At 45.6% G+C, this 15329-nt stretch overlaps 1 protein-coding gene across 2 annotated transcripts in view; it reads right to left on the bottom strand.

Annotated features, from left to right (window-relative positions):
- The window catches only part of Sfi1 (SFI1 centrin binding protein), a 70383-nt gene that overhangs the window by 23863 nt on the left and 31191 nt on the right, over positions 1 to 15329 (bottom strand). For both annotated transcript variants that reach the window (XM_034508374.2, XM_076938261.1), the window contains exons 8-10: positions 9709 to 9811; positions 5705 to 5861; positions 1362 to 1523 (exon numbers count right to left, since the gene is read on the bottom strand). In XM_034508374.2, coding sequence (XP_034364265.1) covers positions 1362 to 1523; positions 5705 to 5861; positions 9709 to 9811 — 422 coding nt within the window. The remainder of the gene's footprint in view (positions 1 to 1361; positions 1524 to 5704; positions 5862 to 9708; positions 9812 to 15329) is intronic.

Raw genomic sequence — 15329 nt, 5'->3', positions numbered from 1 at the left:
CCTGAATTCTTCTGAAGCCCTGAGTGTATCAGGGTAAGGAGCAAATCCCTGAGAGGAGCACAGAGGGCTCTGTGAGAGGTCCCCAATGCACACTGATCTTCCCCTGAGCCACACACTCAACGCTTTTTTTTTTTTTTGAGACAGGGTCTCACTACATAGCCTTGGCTGGCCCAGAACTCATTATGTAGACAAGGCTGACCTCAAACTCAAAGAGATTTGCCTGCGTCTGCCCCAAGTGCTGAGGCATGTGCCACCTGACAACCACATTCTTTTAAATATATAACTTATTTTTATGATCACTGGTGTTTTGCCTGTATGTATGTCTCTGTGAAGATATCAGAAGCCCAGGAACTGGAGCTACAGACACGTGTGAGCCACCATGTGGTTGCTGGGAATTGAACCCAGGTCCTCTGGAAGAGCAGTCAGTGCTCTTAACTGCTGAGCCATCTCTGCAGCCCCCTACTACATATTCTTGAACATCAGTCTTCTCATCAATAAACCTGAATACCCAATCTCTGCCAGAAGAACTTGCGGTCACCTAGGACTTATATTCAGCTCGGATGCTTCTTCCTTGCCTGAACCTCCTAGGATGCCAAAAACTTTTATTTAAAAAAAAAAGTCTGAGCTAGGGTCTGCAGCTAGGGTCTGGATGGTGTGGTCATGCTAGCCTTGCATTTAAGATGCTTCTGCCTCCTTGCTCCTGAGTGCTGAGCACACAGGATGGTTCTCATACAAGCCTTTAGTAGGACTATCACACCATATTGTCAAGACCCACTTCCATACCTGTTTCCCTACTGGACAATGACTGCTGTGAGACTCTGGGTTTCCCTCATGTGCTGAGTAGTTTTTTTCTAAGTTTGATACAGCCAGAATTATTCAGAAAGAGGGACTCGCAACTGAGAAATTGCCTCCATCCACCTGGCCTGCAGTTAAGTCTGTGGGACATTTTCTTGATTAAGGACTGAAGTGGAAGGGCCCAGCCCACTGTAAGTGGTCCTACCACTGGGCAGGTGGTCCTGGGTAGTTTAAAGAGCAGGCTGAACAAGCCTTGGAGAACAAACCAGTAAGGATCGTTCCTCTGCTTCAGTTCCTGCCTTGAGTTCCTATCCTGATGCCCTTTTATGATAGAGTATAAACGGCCAGGTGAAACAAACCCTCTCCTCTCCAAGTTGCTGTTGGTCATGGTGTTTATCACAGAAATAGAAACCTAGCTAGCTCACCAAACACAGGAAACTAAGCTGAAGTTGAACCTGAGTCAAGATTTGAATGGACAATGTAAGGATGGGTGTCTAAGGCACCCAGATTCCCACACTGAGGAAACCCTGGGGGGGGATGGACATTCTAGTGCCAAAGAAGGATACAGTGCTTCCAGTGTGCGAAGGCCCTCCGCAGCACCATCCTCCTGGCCAGCTTCGCCACCAGAGCCTGATAGGCAGACAAGCTCTGCCTCCACTCCCAGGCCCACTGCCAGTCACAGAAGTGTATCTGGAGCACAGTAGCACGGTGGAATTGTACAGCCATCTCTGCAACAAAGAAATAACTTGTAGGTGCTGCTCCCCAAGCAAGGAGAGGTCACAAAGGTTGGACCCTACTTACTGGCAGTGAGCAGGATTCAAGAGCATTCCCACAAAGAATCCTGATGAAAGGTTTTCCCTTGACAGCATAGCTCAGTAATAGCGTGTGCTTAGAGTATGTGAGACACCTTCAGTTCAACCCCAAACACAACACCAAAGAGTTGTCCAGATACGAGGATATTGGGACCTCTTGAGTTATTCTCTCTCCAAGAAAAGAGGTCTGTAATTTTAGGGAAGCGTGATGACTAATCCTGGCTGTCAAATTCACACATCTGGGAAGAGGGAATTGGTTGACTGTCTCCATCAAATCGAACTGTGGTGTGTCTGTGAGGCATTTTTTTTTTTTTAATTAGTAACTGATTGATATAGGAGGGCCCAGTGCATCGTGGGTGGTGCTATCCCTGGGCAGGTGGGTCTGGGCCTTATAAGAACTGAGTGGGACAGAGGGAAGGAGGCAGGTCGGGAAGCAGCACTCCTCCACGGTCTCTGCTTTAGTTACAGCCTCCAGATCCCTGCTTGACTTCCCTCAATAAGAACAGACTGCAACCTATAAGCCAAATAAACACTTTCTTTCTCCCAGTTGGTTTGGTCATAGCTTCATCACAGCAACAGAAACCAAACCAAGAAAGGAATGTGCAATAAAAAATCTTCTCCCTGATCAGGCAGTAGTGGCGCACACCTTCAATTCCAGCACTCGGGAGGCAGAGGCAGGCGGATCTCTGTGAGTTTACAAAGTGAGTTCTAAGACATGCGAGGCTACACAAAGAAACCTTGTCTTGAAAAACAAAAACCCAAATTTTCTCCCCAAGGGTTGAGGCTTCTAGTTGGCTGCTTATAGTCAAGAATGGTAACTGACACTTTGAAAGACACGGTCTGGTTTCTGCCTCTACATGGATGGTTCCTGGATAGGCAGAATCCCTGAGTCATGAGCACCACTGCAGCTGTCATGCTGGCAAGGGCCTCCAGAGCTTTCCGCCATGCTGACCCGAGCTTCGGAGCGCACATCCTTCTAACACGACCAGCTGACAGTTGGTGAACTGGGACCTCCAAATAGGCCATAGCTTGAGGCACACGATTAAAGCCCATCATGCTAAACGGCCCAGAAGCCTTTGCTCCCCAGCCCCAGGCAACTCAAGAGTTGGTCTACCACCACTGTGCCCCACAGACACAGGGAACTCGCCAAGGCAGTGTTGGCTAGGAGGTAAATAAGGCTCTCTTGGAAAAGAGGCTGAGAGCCTGACCTGGAGTCCAGTCCAGTGTTTGATTCATTTGTATGTAAACTTAGTAAGCTTGTTTACAAACAGCTCGCTCAGTGAGCATGCTCCCTGGACCAGCAGGCCGTTCTCAGTGACAGGGTCTGAAGGGGAAGGGGGCCAGGCGATGAGAGGAAAAGACAATAGAAAAGCTAGGATCAGGAGCTCTTTCATAAGCTATGTCTTATGCCAAGTATGCTCCTAGTTTTAGAGAAGAAAAAGCCCTAGGTCAACTAATTCTAAAACAATTGAGGAATCTCAACCCCAATAATGGTGTCTGTGAGAATCCCACAGTGCCAAACTTTTCACAGAATCTGTATACGTTAAGTTTTTTTTTTCTTTCCTTTTCACTTAAAAAAATCAATATCCAAAAAAATTTTAACATCACAAACTGCATGCTTTTGCATAGGGAGAACAAACTCAAATAATCCAGTGTTTGTCTACCGAGGGCCAGGCTGAGCCCAGGTTTTCCCTGAGGCTGTGATGTACCAAAAAGGAACACAGCTTCTGATCTAAAACCAGAAACACGCTTGACAGAGCCAGAGTGGGCCTGGATCAGGGCCTTTGGGGGTATAGCTTCAGACCCTGAGAGCCCAACTCTTCCACCATGTGGGACTGTGGTCAGCAGTCCCAAGGGGACTTCTTTGTCTCTGATGCTCTTGAGACACCCTGTGTTACCCTTGTACGACAATGCCCAATGAGCTTCTCAGCTGGTCCCATTCCATGACAGTTTCTGCTGCCTCTGTCCCATGTCTCCCATGAAACTGTATATTAGATGCATCACTTCTCAATAAGCTTACGTGGCATGAGACATAGCTTGTGCAAGACCACCTGGTCCCACCTGTTCTATCTTCTTTATTTTCCCATCTCCTGGCCACCTCTCACTTAGGACGCTGTCGCTGAAGAACAGCCTGTAGTCCGGGCAAGTATCAGAAAATGGCTAAGTAAAAGTAAGCATGTGACAGCATCGGGCATGGTGGTGAACACCTTCAATCCCAGCTCTCAGAAGGCAAAGGCAGGCAAATCTCTGTGATCTCAAAGCCAATAAGGACCATACAGTGAGACCTGTTAGCACTACATAATAACATCCTGTCTTAAAAAAAAAAAAAAAAAATCATCTGTCTTATCTTTGCTTGCAGCAGCTCTCCTTCCTCAGTTCCTGACCCTGAAATGTAGGTCTGCTCCAGGTCCACCTGAACTCAGCTCTGAAGTTCATCTCTAGCTCCAGGGCTGTTGAACCAGACACTGATGAGCGAGAGCCTTGGCATGACAGTCTCACCTCCCACACTCACTGTCCCTAGCTACAGCTTTCAAGCCAGCGCAACTTCAAGGAACATCAGCAGTGCAGCCAAGTTCATTATGGCTGGGCTGCCAGAGTTGGGTGGCTGAACTGGAACTGTGTGGGGAGTCTTATCACTGGTTATGCCAGGGACCCTTCTCCAAAGCAACAGCTCCTCTCCTAGGTGTTTCTCAGAAGCCATGAGACTCTTTTCTTTTCTTATCTGCTTCAATGTGTGAAGCAGATACTTCCACCTCTGCCTTCCATAGTCCTTCATTCCATGTCTCCTCTACCTCATATGTTCTTTTTCCTGTACTTTCTCAGGAACTATGGGAAAGTGGCTGGCTCAGAGTTTGACAGAAAGGAGATTAATAAATATTGTATTAATAAAGACAAAAAAGGCAAGTCATTCTAAATATACAAATAATCACTGTGATGGTTTGTGTGTGCTTGGCCCAGGAAATGGCACTATGAGGAGGTGTGACCTTATTGGAATAGATGTGTCCCTGTGGGCTTGGGCTTAAGACCCTCAACCTAGCTGCCTGGAAGTTAACACTAGCAGCCTTCAGATGAAGATGTAGAACTCTCAGCTCCTCCTGCATGGTGCCTGCCTGGATACTGCCATGTCCCCGCCTTGATAATACTGGACTAAACCTCTGAACCTGTAAGCCAGCCCCAATTAAATGTTGACCTTTATAAGACTTGCCTTGGCTATGGTGTCTGTTCACAGCAATAAAACCCTACTAAGACAACCACTAAAACTAGCATTCTTGATAAAGATGTAATACACTGTAAAAACAAACACAGTAAAAAAAAAAACCTGTAAATAACATTATGCCCATCACAATAGAGACAGCCCCATTTGAAATAAGATGTATGTAGTAATCACAATACATTAACACAATTTGAATTAAAGTTAGTTAGCATCAGAAGCAGTTTACAGTCAGCCTGAATCCAGCAATGACATCATCCCTAGGTGACAAGGACCCTCTTGCATCTGTTGTCATGGCAACCACTCTCTCTCTCTCTCTCTCTCTCTCTCTTTCTCTCTCTCTCTCTCTCCTTCTCCCTCTCCCTCTCCCCCCTTTTTCTCTTTCTTCTCTTCCTCACTTCTCCTCCCCTCCCCACTCCCCAAATTCAATTAAAAAAAAAACTCTTCTCATGGGACTGTGCTGGCCTGGCCTAGCGTAATCTATCTGGAAACGAGTTACCTTCCAACTAACAGTTAGGCATGTTAATAAAAGTCAAAATGAGGGACTGGAGAGATGGCTCAGTGGTTAAGAATACTTCCAGATGACCTAAGTTCAATTCCCAGCACCCACATAGTGGCGCACAACTGTCTGTAATGGGATTTTAAAGGAACGCCTTTTCTGGCGTTCATGAAGTCAGGACACTTATATATAGACTATAAATAAATACATCTCTTTTTAAAAAGCAAAAGAAAAGCCAAAAGGAAATAAATGAGAACCAAGGATGATGTACTTTTCTTCTAAATTTCTTGTCATCACAATTGTGGTGTGATATCTCTGTTCCCTCTTCTTGAAGGGCCACGGACAGTGGGGAGAGCTCAGGCTTGGGAGCCTAGGCTTAGAACTCACCATTCTGCCATCTCTTCGCCCTGCAGGCACAGAGGTATTTAAGCCAAGCCTTCAAAGATCTCTGCTTCTGCCAGCGTTGATAGTGTTGCACAGCAGTGACCACCTTCCCTCTCTCACGCTGACTCCTGAGAAGCTGTTCTCGCCATCGCAGCCAAGCCTGAAAAGACCAGATCAGGAATTCAACATCATTCGAAGCCACACAGTGAGCCTGCGGCTAGCCTGGGCTATATGAGATTCTTCCTCAAACAAAACAAATTTGGGGTTGGGGGAAAGCTTCTCTGAACTGGAGCTGAGCTGGACTGGTGAACTCACTGAGGGAAGACAGGAAACTGTTCCTGAATACACAAGGAAGGAAGGAGAGATGTATGGAAACTTTAGAGGAAGATGAATCAAATGGAGGGACTACTATGTCAATGGCTGCTCTGCTTTAATTTTGTGTGACAGTTTGAATATAAACTGTGTGTTACACATTGTCACATCAATATAAAATGCATTGGAAATAATGACAATGTTGCTATGTAAAAGAAAGCTTTTTTGTTTTAAATCTACAACCAAAGTAGATTTAGGGTATATGTTACATGCACAATTTTGAAGTGGCTCAAAAAAATTAAGCTCAAGCTTAATTTAGCTTAATTTAGGCACCGTGCCATACACTTGTGATCTTAGCACTCACGAAGCGGGAGCAAGAAGATCAGGAGTTTGAAGCTAGGATGGCCTACATGAGACCCTGTCAAAAATAAAAAAGTCCAAACAGAAAAAGAACTATATTTACTTGTAAATTGGTATGAGAGCTCCTGCTTGTAGCCTCAGGATTTGGGAAGCTGAGGCAGGAGGATCATAAATTTGAGGCCACCATGGTCTTCAGCATAAGATCCTGAATTTTATTGTTTTCAATTATATATGTATGCTTGTGTGTGTAGGTACCTGTGCAAGCCAGACAAGTCAGATACCCTGGAGTTGGAGTTACAGGGAGTTGTGAGCTACTAACATTAGGGCTGAGAACTGAATTCTGGTCCCCTGGAAAAGCAGTACATAGCTTTAACCACTGAGCCATCTCTCCTGGGTCCCTCCCCACTTTTCCTGAATATTTAAAAAGGAATAAAAAATATACTTGAATGTTGCCAAAACATGAAGAATGAGGTAGGTGTTGGTGGTATACACCTTTAATCCTAGCACTGAGTTGGGGAGCGGGTCAGAGGCAGGTGGATCTCTGTGAGCCTGGCCTACAAACTGACCAGGATAAAAAAAAGAAGAATGGCTGGGCATGGTGGTGCACGCCTTTAATCCCAGATCTTGGGGGGCAGAGGCAAGGGGATCTCTGTGAGCTCAAGGCCAGCCTGGTCTATATAGTGAATTTCAGGATAGCAAGGGCTATATAATGAAACCCTGCCTCAAAAAACAAAAGCCCATGAAGAATGGGTTAAACAGGCTGAGGAGTATGTATCATCCCCCTTTTCTGTAATTCAGGATCTGCAGACACAATGCCCAAAGCAAAGGTTCACCCTTTAATACTCTGTGCCATGCGGCAGGCACTTGTTCTTTCCTTACCACCTCCTCAGACAGCCATTTTGAAACTTCTCCCTACTTTCCTGAAAGCACTCCCATGAGCTCACCGAAACTGTGCTTATCAAGTCTATCACCCATTTCCACGTGGCTCAGCCCAAAGGTCAAGTCTGTCCTCACACTGCCTGACCCGGCAGACAGCACCTTCTCTGGTGGATACTTGTTCCTGCTGATGACTTCACAGGGCCTGTCCCACAACCTCTCCAGCCACACCACTTGCTTACTTTACTTGTTTCCTTAGTTACCTGGCTTTAAATGCCATCCTCCTACAAGGACTCACGATGGTATGTTCCTGCCTGGACTCTTCCTCAGCAGTCCAAATGTTCCTTTAGCATCTATCTGTACCTCTCTGTGGCAACTCAAGGGAAGTATCAGGCTGAGTAGTGTTCAGAGTGAAGAGCACAGCTCCTCCCAACCTTTCCCCACAAGGTTGCTTCTCCTTCAGTGGTCCCATGTCAGTTAATGGCAACTCCACCATTGCATTTGCTCAGCCAAAGCCAGGAGTCACATTTAATCTCTCCATGAGCAGATTCTGTCTGTCAGTCACATTCAAAACAAACAGAATCTGAGCCTGGAAAGATGGCTCTTATCCACTGATAAGAGTCCTGACTCAGATTTGATTCCCAGCAGCCACATGGCACCTCACAACTGTCTGCAACCCCAGTAGGGAATTCAATACTCTTTTGCCCTCCATGGACACTATGCATATACATGATGTACACACAAACATACATGAAGGAGGGCTGGAGAGATGGCTCAGCAGTTAAGAGCACTGACTGCTCTTCCAAAGGTCCTGAGTTCAATTGCCAGCAACCTCATAGTGGCTCACTGTAATGGGATCTGATGCCCTCTTTGGGTGTGTCTGAAGACACCTATAGTATACCCATGTAAATAAAGTAAATAAATTAATCTTAAAAAAATACATGAAGGAAAAAACTAACATGTCAAAATTTTACTTGTTTTCTTCTTTTTATTATTCTATTTGTATTTTTATTTATTTTGATTTAACTTAACTACTTTTTTATGACCTACCTATCTATTTATTTATTTATTTATTTATTTATTTATTTATTTATTTTGGTTTTTCGAGACAGGGTTTCTCTGTGTAGCCCTGGCTGTCCTGGAACTTACTCTGTAGACCAGGCTGGCCTCGAACTCAGAAATCCACCTGCCTCTGCCTCCCAAGTGCTGGGATTAAAGGCGTGCGCCGCCACCGCCCGGCATGACCTATTTATTTTATGTTTATGAGTGCTCTATCTGTATGTATACCTTTGTGCCATAAGAGGGCATTGGATTCCATTACAGATGGATGTGAGCCACCATGTGGCTGCTAATTGAACTCAGGTCCTCTGGGAAGAGTAGCCAGTGCTCTTAGCTGCAGAGCCATCTCTCCAGCAGGGTGTGTGTGTGTGTGTGTGTGTGTGTGTGTGTGTGTGTGGCTCGAACGCGCACACATGCGCGTATGCACATGAGTCCAGGTACCTGAGAAGGCCAGATGGTATCAGATCCCCTGGAGCTGGAGTTATAGGTGGTTGTGAGCTGCTCAATATTGGTTCTAGGAACCAAACTCAGGTCTTCTGCAAGAGATTATGCGCTCTTACCTACTAAATCATCTGTTCAGCCTTCAAGATAGGCAATTCCATGTGTTTATATGTCTGTATGCTCATGTGCAGGTGTGTGTGTATGCCAAGTGTATACAGAGACCAGGCCTCTTTTATTAACTTATATTCACAGCATGGAGTGGTGGCTTTCAGTCAGTGAGCATGGTCCTAGCACTTGGGAGGAGGCAAGAGGATCAGAAAATCAAGGTCATGTTCCACTACATAGCAAGTTCAAGGACAGTCCAGACTATGTGAGACCCTGTCTCAAAAACCAAAGTCCAGGGCTGAAGAGATGGCTTAGTGGTTATAAGCATTGGCTGCTCTTCCAGAGGTCCTGAGTTCAATTCCCAGCTCCCACATGGTGGCTCACAACCCTCTGTAATGAGATCCGATTTATTCTTTTAGCCTGCATTAAGACAAAGCACTAAAATATGTAAAATTCATAAATAAATCTTTAAAAAAAAAAAAGAAAAGAAAAAAACAAAACAAAAATCAAAACCCAAATACCCTGTGAGGGCAAAGCAGCAAGGTTCTCTCTCCAGTCTTGGTTTTGACCTGCATTATTTTCTAGTTTGCTACAGAGAAAGAATAATGAAATAAGAACATACGTCTGACAGTTTATAGTGAATTTAGTGAAATCAGCTCTGCATGCAAACTGCATGGAGAACAAGTGCATATCCCTTACGGCAGTGCCCATCCGCTACAGCCTCACCTTCCACACTGCCCTCCCACCCCACGCCCCAGACTGCCGGGCTGCACTCCCAAAAGCAGCAGCAGAGAGAAGACTTCCTGCTAACTACATAGTCCTAGAACACCACAGCATGAGTATGTTAGACAAACCTGCAGTTGGAGGCTCAGGGCCCTGTGCTTCACAGCCACTGCGTGGAGAGCACGCTCTGCATGGGCTTGTTCTAGTCGCCACCTCCACTTGCTCCACCAGAAACTGAAAGAGCAAATCAAAGATGGAATCAGTCCAGGGTTGGGGGAGTTCAGAAGAGAGACGAACCATTACATTAAAGCAGTGCTTCTGAACTTTAGCCCAAGTGTCTTCCCCTCACAATGCCATCTTTAAACTAACACCTGCTGACCTACTGCTGCAAAGAAAAACGAAAGTCAAAATATGCAATTCTCAGGACAAAAAGACAGCTCAGTGGGTACACATGCTCACATCACCAAGTCTGACAATCTGAGTTCAATCTCTGGGACGCACATGGTAGAAGGAGAAAACTGACTTCCACAGGTTGTCTCTGACCTCCACATGCATCACCTCTTTCTCACACACTAAACACATTGTAATTTTTAAAAATTAAGGGCTATTAGCCAGGCAGTGGTGGTGCATGACTTTAACCTGGAACTCAGGAGGCAGAGGCAGGCAAGCTTCTGTGAGTTTGAGGCTAGTCTGGTCTACAAAGTGAATTTCAGGACAGCCAGGACTGTTACAAAAAGGAAGTCTTGGGGGAAAAAAAAAAGAATAAATAAACAGGTGGATTTATTTATTTATTTATTTATTTATGGGCCAGAAACTATAATGTCAGATGGAGACTTAAGCACTATAAATTATCATCCATCTTGTTTGTTTGCAGTACTAGAGATGAACCCAGGGCCATGTGCATGTCAGGCAGGCTCTCTACTGAGTAACAGTCCCAGCCCCGCAACACTATAGACATGCCCTGCTTCTCTGGCTAATTCAGTCTCAAAAACAGGAGCTGCCAACATTTAAAACTCGGATGTCATGGGAACATCTGAAGACAAAGAACAATGGCTTTCAGGTTTCCAAGCCTGCAGGATCTCTCCTTCCTTACCCCCTAATGCAGCTGCCTCCTCTTAGCTACTCTCTTATTTGCTGCTGGAAAACAGCAGTCTCTGCTGTAAGAAACAACCTGCATGGGCTTCAGAGAAGGCTCAGAGGTTCATATCCATGGCTACTCCACCAGAGGACCCAGGTTTGAATCCCAGCATCCCCTTGTTGGCTCACAAGCATATGGAACACCAGTCCCAGGGGATCCAGTGCCCTCTTCTGACCTCTACAGGCACCAGACACACACAGTGTTATGCAAACATACATGTAGGTAAATACACAGAAAAAAAATAGACCTTTTAAAAAAAGCTATGGGAGAGAAAGTCATTCATCTCTACCCACTAAAAGAAACAAAACCACACTGAAACAACTTGCTTGGCTTTGTCACTACACACAAAGACCTTTCCTTCCTAGACCACTGCTCACTTCCACATCTACAGCTGTTTGCATTCTTCTTCTCTTTAAGCACTTACGAAATTATGAACATAGTGATCAGTACCCAAACAGTACCAGAACATTAATTCCTCAACAAAAATACAGAGTTAATGAACTCGTAAAACAAAAACAGACTTAGGTAGAGCTGCACACTAATTAAACATTTTAAAACAATAGCTAAATACATTTTAAGTAACTTATTTTTACTTAAATAATTTCTTACAGCTGTGGAGATGGCTTGGATGGTAAAGTGTTAGCTATGCAATCATGAGGCCCTGAGCATGGATCTCTAGCACACACATAAACCCTCAGGCTCAGCGACAAGCATCTGCAGCCTCCATGCTGAGGGGTACAGTCAAGAGGGTTCCCTAGAAGCTCAGCAGATGGCCAGCCAACGTAACTGAATTGGTGACTTCCAGATTCAGTGAGAGATCCTTTCTTAAAAAATAAGGTAGAGCCTAGCATAGTGTGAACTTGGGAGGCAGAGGCAGGAGGATTTCTATGAGTTTGAGGCCATCAAGGCCAACCTAATAAGATCCTGTATCAAAAAAAAAAATTAGTAGAAAGTGAAGAAGTAATCAATCTTCATAATTCATACACATGTACAATCACACTTTAACACATGCACATACATCATACACATACTAAATAAATAAAAATTCTTTCTGGCCACAGATATCCTGGACACTGCTAACTAATTCACAGATACTATCTGATCTATTCCCGGTAAGAACCTTGAAGAATAACTTAATTGTAAACCCATTTCACAGAAGAGAAAGCAGAAATACGGAGAGGTGAAATAACCCAATGACACATGTTGGGTCAGGGACTCAGATCTGGGTATGTATAGCAGTAAAGCTAGCAAGCTGTGCTCAGTACCCAGCTCTCCTGAGCTTGCACAGTACTAACATTCAAGACCCAGAGAGCCACAAGGGGCAAAGCACAGAACCAGTTATAAAGAGGCTTTGTTACAATGTGTCAAGAGATTCAAAGTAGACTTTGTGTCAAGGGCCATGCAGAAGGAAGAACAAATGGCTTTAGAACTCATGGAATTCGGCCCACCAGTTAGCACAGCCGTGATGAGCCTGCCTTGGAGAGAGAACCCCGAGGACTAGTGTCCTGGGGACTCCATGCTGCTGTGGAGTTTTGCTCTGTTGTTGTCTTCACAACCCTCTTAATCTAAAAATTGTAGAAAAACTCTACGGGGTATTCCAGCCCCTCACTGGGCAGTATCTCTGGCACTCACAGTCACAGGACGTGATCTTTCTCAAGCACTGCTGCTGGAATACATTAATGATTCAATTACCACCCTTGGGAAGAACTTAGAAATGTAGCTTGTTAGCAATGACCACCACCCTTAGAAAGCATTTGGAAAAATACATTGTTAGTGAAGCTAGGTTAAGATGCTTTTGTTAGTGGCTCCGATGTAGAAAACCTTAGGGAACAATTTAAAGTTCAGAAATGCACACTCTTGCTAGTTGAACTAGGAGTTTTTAAGGTTAGAGAATAAGAAAAACAGCAGCCTGACTAGCCCAACTGCCTTTCTAGCTAAAGCAAGATCAAGGTGATGATTAACTTCCTGTACTCGGCGAACTGGCGAACCGGAGGTAGCGCAGCAGCCCATAAGGCGGCCGACTGCAGAGGGCGCGGGGCACTCTGCAATCTCTCTGTACCCGCTTGGTCCCGTCTGTCTCCTCCCGCGTCTCATGGGGGAAAAAAAAATAATTTTTTTTGAGTTCGAGGCCAACCTGGTCTACAGAGTCAGTTCCAGGACAGCCAGGGCTACACAGAGAAACCCTGTCTCGAAAAACAAAAACAAAACAAAAACAAAAAAAAACTTCCTGTACTCATTTTTACTCTCAGATTCCTGATATAATATAATCAATTGTTAATGAGCAGATGTGTACCCTGAGGATTTAAAGCAGAAATGACTTATTTTTTTATATAAAAGTTTAGATTTATAATTCTTTTAAGATTTTTATAAGATTCGTTTTTAAGATAAATAATAATTGATCCTTTCTTTGTAACCACAAATTGCTGCCTGCCAATAAAAAAAACTTGCTGAGAAAATTATCTTGCTTGCTCATACTTTGTTAATCCATAAGTTGCTTAGTTACAAGTGTATATGGATTCTTGGGAATAATTTGTTTTTCTTTTCTTTCTTTTTTTTTTTTTTTACATGTACTATGTAATGTTTTTTCATGTAAAGGTATTAGGGAACATACTGGTTTTTTCATAGTCATTTACTAGAAGAAAAAAAGAATGTGATCACATTGTAATTTTACATTGCTTAAAAGGTTTTGCTGGGATATATAAGCTATGGGAGAAAAAAAAATGTTGGAGCCTGCTTGTTGGAGCTTTGCTCCATCCACTCAATGTGTGACTCTGTGTGTGGTGTGTGTGTGTGTGTGTGTGTGTGTGTGTGTGTGTGTGTGTGTGTGTTTGTGTATGTTTGGTTATTCTCTCCCTCCTTTTCTTTTTCTTTATTTTTTCACCAGCCTCTTACAGACCCCAAAAAAATTCTTCATTGGCCTCCCAGAAAGCATTCTCACTGGCCCCAGTAAACTGCCAACTCTACACCCTGCCTCAGTTTACCCTGGATGGCAAAGCTGGTCTTTGACAACTTTCCTGTGTGTGCGTGTGTGATGCTGGTGAGATGCTATGCAAAGCAGTGGCTGCAGTGGACGGTGAGCCCTGGTGAGATGCAGAGCAGTGGCTGCAGTGGATGGTGAGACCTGGTGAGATGCAAAGCAGTGGCTGCAGTGGACGGTGAGCCCTGGTGAGATGCAGAGCAGGGGCTGCAGTGGATGGTGAGACCTGGTGAGATGCAGAGCAGTGACTGCAGTGGATGGTGAGCCCTGGTGAGATGCAGAGCAGGGGCTGCAGTGGATGGTGAGCCCTGGTGAGATGCAGAGCAGGGGCTGCAGTGGATGGTGAGACCTGGTGAGATGCAGAGCAGGGGCTGCAGTGGATGGTGAGCCCTGGTGAGATGCAGAGCAGGGGCTGCAGTGGATGGTGAGCCCTGGTGAGATGCAGAGCAGGGGCTGCAGTGGATGGTGAGCCCTGGTGAGATGCAGAGCAGGGGCTGCAGTGGATGGTGAGCCCTGGTGAGATGCAGAGCAGGGGCTGCAGTGGATGGTGAGCCCTGGTGAGATGCAGAGCAGTGGCTGCAGTGGATGGTGAGCCCTGGTGAGATGCAGAGCAGGGGCTGCAGTGGATGGTGAGACCTGGTGAGATGCAGAGCAGTGGCTGCAGTGGACGGTGAGACCTGGTGAGATGCAGAGCAGGGGCTGCAGTGGATGGTGAGCCCTGGTGAGATGCAGAGCAGGGGCTGCAGTGGATGGTGAGACCTGGTGAGATGCAGAGCAGGGGCTGCAGTGGATGGTGAGCCCTGGTGAGATGCAGAGCAGGGGCTGCAGTGGATGGTGAGACCTGGTGAGATGCAGAGCAGGGGCTGCAGTGGACGGTGAGCCCTGGTGAGATGCAGAGCAGTGGCTGCAGTGGATGGTAAGACCTGGTGAGATGCAGAGCAGTGGCTGCAGTGGACGGTGAGCCCTGGTGAGATGCAGAGCAGTGGCTGCAGTGGATGGTGAGACCTGGTGAGATGCAGAGCAGGGGCTGCAGTGGACGGTGAGCCCTGGTGAGATGCAGAGCAGGGCCTGCAGTGGACGGTGAGCCCTGGTGAGATGCAGAGCAGTGGCTGCAGTGGATGGTGAGACCTGGTGAGATGCAGAGCAGGGGCTTCAGTGGACGGTGAGCCCTGGTGAGATGCAGAGCAGTGGCTGCAGTGGATGGTAAGACCTGGTGAGATGCAGAGCAGTGGCTGCAGTGGACGGTGAGTCCTGGTGAGATGCAGAGCAGGGGCTGCAGTGGGCGGTGAGCCCTCATTTTTTTTCAATGACAAATTTACAAGAATTCAGATAAGTCTTTCAACTTCTCTGAGCCTTAGTGTACATGATGATGTATAGTAATATACTTGTATTTTATGCCAAGGATTAAGTCAAATACTTCACATTATAACACATACACAGCCCCACCTGTAAGTGTGGACCTGTAACCCCCAACTATTTGGCTAAGTCAAGAGGGCCAAAAGCTAAATAATAACCAGCTTGGGCTACAGAGAGAATTAAAGGTCAGACTACTCAAAATAAAAAGAAAAAAGACAGCTAAGGATCTGGGCATGGTGGAATTTGGTTTAATCCCAGTACTCAAGAGGCAAGCAGAGACA

The sequence above is a fragment of the Arvicanthis niloticus genome, chromosome 7 (assembly GCF_011762505.2).
Source record: "Arvicanthis niloticus isolate mArvNil1 chromosome 7, mArvNil1.pat.X, whole genome shotgun sequence".
Taxonomy (NCBI): Eukaryota; Metazoa; Chordata; class Mammalia; order Rodentia; family Muridae; genus Arvicanthis; species Arvicanthis niloticus.
The sequence above is the reverse complement of the archived record's forward strand: the minus strand, read 5'-3'. Positions and strand labels throughout refer to the sequence as shown.